This window comes from Equus asinus, chromosome 7 (assembly GCF_041296235.1).
Source record: "Equus asinus isolate D_3611 breed Donkey chromosome 7, EquAss-T2T_v2, whole genome shotgun sequence".
In the NCBI taxonomy this organism is placed as follows: Eukaryota; Metazoa; Chordata; class Mammalia; order Perissodactyla; family Equidae; genus Equus; species Equus asinus.
This window is the reverse complement of record NC_091796.1, coordinates 41,569,281-41,579,569: the sequence shown is the minus strand read 5'-3', so window position 1 is coordinate 41,579,569 and position 10,289 is coordinate 41,569,281. Positions and strand designations below refer to the sequence as shown.

The 10,289-nt window shown below is 34.9% G+C and overlaps 1 protein-coding gene across 1 annotated transcript in view; it reads right to left on the bottom strand.

Annotated features, from left to right (window-relative positions):
- Positions 1-3,044: 3,044 nt before the first annotated feature.
- B4GALT6 (beta-1,4-galactosyltransferase 6) overlaps positions 3,045-10,289 on the bottom strand; it is a 71,131-nt gene continuing 63,886 nt past the window's right edge. Inside the window, exons 6-9 of the mRNA XM_014845361.3 lie at positions 8,538-8,725; positions 5,161-5,283; positions 4,779-4,880; positions 3,045-4,195 (exon numbers count right to left, since the gene is read on the bottom strand). Of these exons, the coding sequence (XP_014700847.1) occupies positions 4,048-4,195; positions 4,779-4,880; positions 5,161-5,283; positions 8,538-8,725 (561 nt within the window). The 3' untranslated portion in view covers positions 3,045-4,047. The remainder of the gene's footprint in view (positions 4,196-4,778; positions 4,881-5,160; positions 5,284-8,537; positions 8,726-10,289) is intronic.

Here is a 10,289-nt window from a genome sequence, read left to right as displayed (position 1 = left end):
TTTCATCAGAGACACATTAATATCATAGGTAGGAACCTGGAGCAGACCAAACCAACTCAATTTTACGGCTCTGCATGATTTAAATGATTAAATGATTATGATTTAATGACTGGCTTTATTTGTGATATGTAGTGACAATATCCCAGTAGCTCATACTATGTATAAAAATAATACTTACAATTAATTATGCAAATAATTTAAGTTGATAAAAGTCAAGATCGCACAGTCTAGTCCCAAATACAAATCTAGTCCCTGGTATCTTTGAGACCTGACTTTTGCCTTAAAGATCTTCAATACTACTTGATATCTGAAAAACAAGAAGGGAATTGACCATAACACGCCAGCTTAGTTTACTGAAGTTGTGTAGGGAGAAGACAAGCTATGCTAAAAATGACTTCTTAAATATTCATCTTGATACAATAAATTACTAACTGTATTGATGAAAAATATTTAAATATTACAGTGTCTCTTCCGAGGTAAAAGCTGTATTTAACTGAATGTTGCAAAGGCAGAGCTGTGATCCCCTTATGATCATGTTGCAATCCTAGTGCAACCAAGGTATTCATCAATAATTCACTTGAAATTTAGGAAAACAAATACAACAGCAACAAAAAACCCAAAAAAGTTCCTGAGAGAAAATAATTACATCATCACACAAAGTCTTTAGAACATTATATTTCATAAAAGACAATGATAAAAAAGTACAAACATTTCCATGAGAAGCAAAAAAAAAAAAAAAAAAGAGAGTACAAGAAATTACTAGCATTTATTTCAGTGCATTTATGTAGAAGCCTTTCAGATCTTAATAAATAAAATAATCTTAAGTACACTTCCTCTTTCTGATAAACAACAGGATGACCATTTTAGTTCTCTCAATTGGCATACTTGCAAATACAAGGCAGTAAATTTAGAGTGTAGTATCTATGTGAAAAGTACATAAAGAAATATAACAGAGAGAAGCAAAAGCCAAATAAAATGACAAAAAATCTCCTTTCACTTGTAGGGAGCCTCCAAAAGAAGGAGAATATTGTATTGGATACTCTTCCATTTTGTTTTAAAATGGCTAACAATGTCTTGGCTGGGAAAGGAATATATGCAAGTTTTTAACACATGATTTTGTATTTACATAATATTGTAAATAAAGTTTTCTTACCGAACACCTTTTCACAAAAGAAAAACAAATTTAAATTTAGACCAAAAAAATATTCATTAAACCTTAGTTTTGGCAAAGTTTTAAATGACTACCTCCAGTGTGAATGAGACATGATGTTACATAAATGTGCACACTTCTCCCTTTTTTCTTCTACAAACAGGCCATCCATCATCACTTCTTTGTCTAGTTGAAGGCACTGTATAACTTTCCCAGTAGTGCCAGAGGGACCTCGTAATAACGCTATGTCCACATATATGTTTCCTGACTTTGAGACTAAGAAAGACAACAGATAAGTTATCAGAGGACGTCTTCCTAGTTTTAGAAAGGTTTCAATTTGCCTGCCTTGATTTCTTTAGAAACAATGTAATACTTTTTCTGTAGACTTCCCTAGCATTTCATCTGATGGAGGGGGCCATCAATCCCTGTTCACTAATAAATCCACCCAACATAACTATAAAGAAGATAGTTTGCATCTGCAATGTATCTGTTATTTTTTATGGAATAGATTTATTTTCATACAATGAAGACAAGTGGGCAAAGCTCCGTCACTTTTATGGAAACATATAAAACTCACTATTCATAGGCAAAAATCAATTTTAGGCCTGCACTTAAAAACAAAAGCAAACTAATGAGATGGTTTTCACAGGATGACACACAATATTCAAAACTGAAAAAAAGCAAAATATTCATGGCCCACTCCTAAACAAAAATGATTATTAGATTTAATCAAAGAAAATAAGGCAGATACTAGTAGAACTGAGTTTCAAAACTGTAAAATGTACATCAAAATAAAAAGATTCCAAAAGTAGGCAGCTCCACATTAAAAAGAGAAAAATATATTTTCCTAATAAGACTCAGGAACAACCCTAATTTTCCCCATGACTGAAAAACTGAAGTATTCTTGGGTTAATTACACAACTATGCCCCTACTATCTTTATCTTGTTAGTGATCAACAAACGTTAACTTTCCCAATCTACTTTCTTTCATTTCGTCGAATTAACCACATTGGCTGTGAGAGACAGAAAAGAACAGCTGCATAAATTAAGAATAAATATCTTACTTTTCAGAAGGTTTGATTTTTCATTATTTTGAGTACCAGCAAAAAAATGAAAGACAAACATTTTGGAACTATTTCTAAGAAATAAATGTGGAAAAATTCTGCTTGGTATCATAACAGAGAGCTACCAGTTTTCTCAAATAAGAATTTCAATTATTTTATAATTTGGCTTGTGGTCATCCTTGTTACCAATATTGCCACAGAAAATGACACTTCAAAATTAAACTTACAATCTGAGATAAATAACCTTACTTCTGTTTTAGGTGAACAATCCATGAGGCAAATGTTATCCAAACATCTCTCATTTATAGATTTCCATTGTTCTTTACTGTTGTTAAAGATTCATTTTATAGACACACAATTTTTTGTTTTAAATTTGTGAAAATATCAAGACATTTTAAAGAATCTTTGGTTAACAATAATTGATAATTTTCAAAATAAGGATATTGTTTGGTTTTGCCATGAAAACTTCATTCAAATTTAAGATAAAGTAACATAATGTCAAGTCGTAAGATCTGTTTTCAAAGAAGTGTCTTATAACATCAATGCATTTAAATAACTGACTATGTGTTTTAATAGAATTCTATTAAATTATGCTCTGAGTGAGATTTTAATAATTAACACCAGAGATGTAACTTCTTAAAAATGAAAAAATTATGTATAGTTCAAATGAAATTGACCAACATCAAAAAGGATCTCTTCCAAACCTGAAATTCTAAGAGTCTGAGGATTAAACTTAAAATTTGTTATCTACTAAGCATTTATCTTCATAAAAATAGAACATTTAATTTCTTATCTAATAGTAGAATTCATTTGTATATTATAAGTACTACTGGATTTTCCATAACTCATTCTTTTAAAAAAAATTGCTTTGAGTTTTTCAAGATGAAGATTTTTTTGGCTCTTCTGAACTGGAAATAAAAGTGCTGTGCACTATGAACTAACTAAAAAAAAAATACAGTGTATAAACACACACAACCTTAGGAACATTTTTTGAGGCACAAAATCCCTGACACTTACACCAGAGGTACATGAAAGACATTTAGCATAAAGAGGTCCTTTATATCATGTCACATCACAACTTTTAAGATTTTCTCGGTAATACTCATGCAATATGCATAAACAATGTGGTTGTGATTTAGCAAAATCTGATGAGACTGCAAGCAAGAAAAAAAAACAGGCAGGAAGAAAAGCTGTTTAAGCCCTTTCTTCTTACCCTTTGAAACACTAGGAAAGCTGTGACTTCTCCCACACAAAAGGCTGAAGGTCTAAAGCTCAAAACTAGTATAACAGTTTACTCTATTAGTTGGCTGTCAATTATTGACAGTTCCTTCATTTGACACAAGGGTTAACCTTTTTTAGTGACATAAATTTACATTGTTGTATTCCATGCAAATAAAAAAAAGTCTATAAAAGTCCAATAAAGGCATAACCAATCACATGCAAAATTGCAACACATCTTATTTTTCAACAATTTGAACACATTAATTTACATCACATATGTACAAAATATGTTTAAACGGAAATAAAGCATTCTCTTGAATTATAGATTTTAGTATAAAAATTTTCTCTTTGTAGGGAGCTCTCTTAACTTCCAGACTTAAGCAATGGCATGTGGTCTCTGCAGTGCTCACCATGAGGGTGTGTCACAGAGTAGAGGATGGGTGGGAGAAGACTGACTGTATATAACCCCACACTGTGAACACTGAGGACTGCTGGCTCTTCTTCTCACAGAACAGGGCACCGCGACACATCCATTTGCTGACCTCCATTAAGAGCGCACTCCAAGTTTATAATCCAGCATTGTGGTCTATCTTGCCACGAGAGCTATGTCTTTTAATAGTCTTCGATTGGAGCTAACTCTGGCATGAGGTTTACAGATATATTTGTATACAACCTATCAACCAGTATTTTTGGCGTATATATTAAATTGTTCAACCCATCGATGTACTGACGCTCTTTTGAATATCTTAGTAATTTATACCTATAGCATTAGAGAAAAAAATGAAAAGTAATGGAAACATGCTCAAAAAGAAAAACTGATGAGGAATATGCTCAAGGTCATTCTTATAATTAAAGCATTTAAAGTTCTTTACAACTTTTGGTTCTCGTGCATAATTAAAAATCTTTCTAAACCATTCTCTAAGACAGCATTTTTACTAGGCTTAAAATGCCACCTGAAAAAATTATTTTGCACCCTTACAACTTAAGACATCCTCAAGAAATAAAAGGTGTTATGTTTTATATTAAGGAAACACTTTTTATATAAATAGTTAACTGGGCTCTTTAATACAACATAACTACATGTGTATTTATGCATATAAATATATGCATATACTTGCATGTATTTATGCATATATGCATAAATATGTATGTATACGCATGAAGAGATATACATGCATATCTCTTCAAACAAGCACAAAAATGCTTTACTTCTATAAAGAAAAATGATACCAACAGAAAATTCCCTTCAGAAGATTTTTTTGGGGGTGCCATGAATTTTTAAAAATCTTTCAAACATTAAATAATTTTGAACCTTTGGTATCTGAAGATGCTATTAAACTTACCGTCCTAAAAACTGGACTTCACCTCGATGATGATGAGGAATAGACTTGTATTTCCCTAAGTCTCCCTCAGGTCTTGTTACATTATATCCAGCATAGTGAACTCTACAATACAATATATGGAAATGAAAATATAAATAAAATCCGACATAAAAATTGATTACATGAGTTCAATTTAAAATGCAAAAGAATGTTCTAATGCATGTATTGTCAATAATTTCAGAACACACTCAATGAAAAAAGGGAGAAACACAAAATAAGATTTAGGAACCTCAAAAATTTTCCATCTCAAAGAATCTTTGCTTGAAATAGGAAAGTACAATTTACCTAGTTGAAAGGAAATTTATAGGAATTCTATTGTTAAGCAATTTGTACCTCAACATACCTATTCCAAAGGTCATCATCTTCTCCTCCCCATCCCCAGAAGGCATTAGGAAAACCATTGATCTTCTGAAATTGCTCCACTGTCAGTCCACTTACACCACCAAAAAACTCTTTATATGGAAGACTAAAAAAGAACACAGAATACAACATTCTAAAAATGAAATCAAAACAGTTGACCATATGAATCAAGTTGTCAGTCTTTTATGTGCGCTCTGCACATTTACCATATAAACAACTATGTTGATTAAATCATATTCTGGGAAATGTAAAGTATACCAAGAAACAAAACAGTTTTTTATTCCAGTGAAACAAGTACATCTAAATGTGTTACATAAAACACTTGTGGTAATTGAAATTTAATACTTAGTATTGTTACTTTATAAGACTGAAAACCCAGTGTTCAAGAATTGTATATTTTCACACCAAAGTAAACTTGATTAAATACATCAATAGCTGTCAATCCAATGTTAGATGTTGCTAAGCTAATAAAATTTTCTAATTTAACTGAACTTAATTATAAATGCATTATTTACTATATGGACCAGGATATATATAATTAGTAAAGGCAAGTCTAGCATTTAATTTTGAAATGACTAGCTGCCTATTCCTATAATGATCTTATCTGTTTGGATTATACTCCCCAAATACTCATGATATTTATATTTATTTTTAATGTATTAATATTTAAAGAAATAACTTTTTTTATTGAGATATAGTTGACATATAACACTGTAGTAGTTTTAGGTGTACAACATAGTAATTTGATATGTATATATTGTGAAATGATTACTAAAATAAGTCTAGTTACCATCCATCACTATACATAATTAGAAAATTCTTTCTTTTCTTGTAACGAGAGCTTTCAAGATCCACTCTCCTAATTACTTTCAAACATGGAACACAGTATTATTAACTGTAGTCACCATGCTGTACATTTCATCTCTAGGATTTATTTATCCTATAACTGGAAGTTTGTACCTTTTGACTCCCTTCACCCATTTCACTGAACCCCTAAGCCCACCTCTGGCAATTACCAGTCTGCTCTGTATCTATGAGTTCCATTTTCTTTTTTTGGATTCCACATATAAATGAGAGCACACAATACTTATCTTTCTCTGAGAAATAACTGTTTAAATTTGGATTTTATTTTCTTTGCCTTTCCTTAACAAATAACCCAACGAATCTGTAAAACTAAGTTTATTCGTTTAGATATAGATTGATTTTCTGGCTGTCGTGGTAGCATCCCCAGACTCGTGGTCCTGAATGACTCCTGTGGCCCCAAATGTGCTGTTGGAGAGTAGGGTGCAGAGCCCCTTAAGAAGCCAGAAAGTGTGGAGGGCCAGCAGAGAAAACACGACCCAGCGCAGCATCTGCAAAGCAGGCTGAGGGAAATCTGGCCAGAACTATAGCAGAGCTGCCTCAGAGAGAGGGAGGGAGCAGAGCTCGCTGTTTTCAAGAGACTCTTGGGCATTCCCTGTAAGAAAGAAGCGCCATTTGTCAGTTGGGATCTTTGTGGCCACAGAAGATGGGAGAAGCAGCTCCTGCAGGGAACTCTAGGGTTGCAAGAGAAAGTAATCTTGGCCCGACCCTGGGTCAAAGGCACCCCAAGACAGTAACAGCAAAACTGACTACAGAGACAACCACAGTGTCCCAGGAGACCTCACAAGGCTCGCACTTGTGAAGTTAGGATTCTTGTAATGACACAGGTTGGGGTTCAATAGGGCCAGTAAGCACTAGTGGCACTGTTGTGTTTCCCACACCAGTTGGATTATTCTTGCCCAGGCTAGTGGTTTGAGAGAAACCTGAGATCAGTAGATAGGTAGATATTGGGGAGGTGGGGGTGCACGCACGCATGTACACACATTCCTTGACACATATAAACTGGCAAGTACGTTAATTCTATTTAGTGTTTTGCTTAAGTGGAAACAACTGATTGCACTATACCCAGAACTGAAAAAGATCAGTTATCTATTATACTTTCATTTTATCAAAAGAACAGAAAATTGAAGCTCGACAACCAAAAATCACTACTACTAGCATTTACCTTACACTGTCCAAAAGGAGAAAGACACTAATCTGGGGACCTGACCTTTCTGGTCAGCAGCCATCAGAGTGCGGGCACCACTGTGGGGCAGGGATGCTGCATCAAGCCTCACCCCGTGGCCTGACATCTATGCACTCTCCAGCCCATTCCTTGATCTGCCGCCCTTCTCCCTAAGCTACATTCTAATTTCTATTCAAACTTCCAAGATACCCAACTGACCCTGGGATTAATCTGGGAAGATACGAATATTTTATTCATTAGAAATTAATATTTTCAAGTAAAAAGATTAATTTAGAATTCTTAGTTTGTATGACCTTTATGATATTTTTTAGTGAAAATCAATTACTCTGAATCTAATTTGACTCTAGCAGGCTGACCAAAAACTGAGTTTCTGGAAGTGCTAAAAATCAGATCCTGAACCTGGATGACCTTCCCAAGGTAAAGCCAGACTTGGAGTTCAGGTCCTGTAGTAGTAAGGAAAAGGTTTTCTAATGATGACAACAACCAGCAAAATAAAAATTGGTGGCCTTTCCTGTTTCAGTGCTGATTCACCTGGCCATGTCACTGATGCTTTTTGCCTCACTCTACTGTGTAGCTCCGGCAGCAGGCAAAATTGTGATGTAGGCAACCTCCCCCCTGCTCCAGGCTATTTTCTCTTCTTTCCACTTTCATTAGCCAATGAAAACCGTGATCTCCTTCCCAAATTAGACCTGCATGCTTTAACGTCAATTTAAGTTACTGTCACAGTTCCAATGACTGTTTACATTTCAAGATATCTCCAAACAGAGAATGAAAAAATTTGTTTCTTATTATTAAAGGCAAGTCAAGAATTCATAGCTTAGGAAGAAGATACACTGCAGAAGAGAGGGCCTACCCTGCACTGAATCATCACCAGGAGAGGGCAAGCAGATGGGAGCCAACAAGAGCTATGTACCTACATGGGGCAGGCCCAGCATACGCAGTCTCACAGCAGCCCCATGGATGGGCTCCACTACTCCCATGAACGAGGAAATCAATGTTCAGAGATATGAGTCCTAAGACAACCAAGTCCTATGGCTGTTAAGTGTGAAAAGCAGAAGTTAAATCCACATTTGCTTGACTGTAGAAACCAGGCTCTCTTTCCCACAACTCTACACTCAAACCTCTGTGTGAGGAAGTACCTAGATGCACGACAAGCAACTGAACATCCTGGGTCCCACAGAGGACGGGCTGGAGTTAAAGATACTCTAGGCTCTTGAGTACTCTCAGAACCAGACACGTAATGCTGCCATCATTTCAATGCCACAATTTTGCAAATATATTGTACGATATCAGGAAAATGGCACATTACTTACATATACATGTATTTATCCAGCTTTGCTGCAAAATGACGTGGCATTTCTCCACATCCGTAATAGTTTCTGTCATTTTCGGGCAGATGATCCACATCATGGAAAATTACACAGTCCCAGAAGCTGTCTTTCATGGCCTCTTTGAAGCCCACATTGAAGAGCATTGCACGGTTAAAAGGTTGTGTGCCAGTCTTCACAGAGAGAAAAACAGACATGTACTCAGACTTTGTCACCTGACTTTTTCAAACTTCTTGAATCATGGTCAAATAAGAGTAATAAATATATCCAAATCAAATAGATAAAATAATAAACATATGTCAGGATTTTCAAATATACTGTTAAAATATTTTATACTTTAGTAATATACAAGAAAACAAGGTTATTATCTAGTCCATTGGCAGACCACAGTTACATAATGATGTAATTCGTATTTCTGTTTTACTTAAAATATATCAGGATATAGATTATTTATGACCAGAAAAAAATAAAGCCATTAAAAATAATAGAGGTTGATTTTTTTTTTAGGAAGATTAGCCCTGAGCTAACATCTGCCAATCTCCCTCTTTTTGCTGAGGAAGACTGGCCCTGAGCTAAGATCCGTGCCCATCTTCTCCTACTTTATATGTGAGACGTCTACCACAGCATGGCGTGCCAAGCGGTGCCATGTCCATACCCGGGACCCGAACCAGCGAACCCCAGGCTGCTGAAGCAGAACATGCGTACTTAACCGCTGCGCCACCAGGCTGGCCGCAAGGTTGTATTTTTTTTTAGTGAAGCTTTCCACATGCTGTGAAGACTCAGAGAAGCAGGAAACTGCAAGTAACTCAACAAGTAGTAACCCTTCCCTCATAAAACCAGGCCGGGAGGGCTAACTCTGCATTACTAACGCTTCTAATAAAGACAGGGACATTGTTAGAGACAAAAACAACTGGAACTTATTACACAAAATCCAACTTCCTTTATTACAACCATTTTCTTTTATTAGTAAGGCAAATACATTAAAGTGACCGAGAAACAGTTCCTATTTTCATTATTCTTGCTTATGAAAAACACCAAGAACATTTTAAGGAACAAAAAAATGGATACTTATTACACAGAACCCAACTTCCTATATTATAACCACTTCTCTTTATTTATGAGGAAAATTATCTTGAGGTGCATTGGCAATAAAAGAGTTTCATTCTGTATCCAAAGAAAATTAAAGAGCGTTTACCTACTCCTTAGCAACATTTGTCAAAATCATTTCCAGAATATAAAACAAAAAGGGATCATGACAGAAGTGAACGAGATACACAGTGTAGTCATCACCAGAGTGCTGCTCAAGACGAGAAATTACAAATTTTTAGTCCTGGGAATACATTAACTTGAGGTAATAGAGATCACTTTCCTTTCTACAGCTTCTTTCTTCTCCAGTGAAATGGAGAGAACAAAAAGAGAAGGGGGTTAAATTATAATGTTTCTACTGTTACATCAACATCAGCTTTAACTAACTATTTTCCTTCAAGGTTTTAAAAAATTGTTTTTATTAAATGTGGACATAATACTTACTGGCTTATAATAAAAATAAGAAGTTCTATGTCTCACCCAGCTTCACCCCTGAAAAGCAATATACTGCAACTCTTCTAGCGGTTTATTCTAGAACTTATCCCCACATTTGAAGGTAATGAGAGTTTTGATATTTCTTTGCTTCAGTAACTTTAGACATTGTCATTGACTTCTTATCATGGTCCTGAGGACTTTTATACCACCACACTC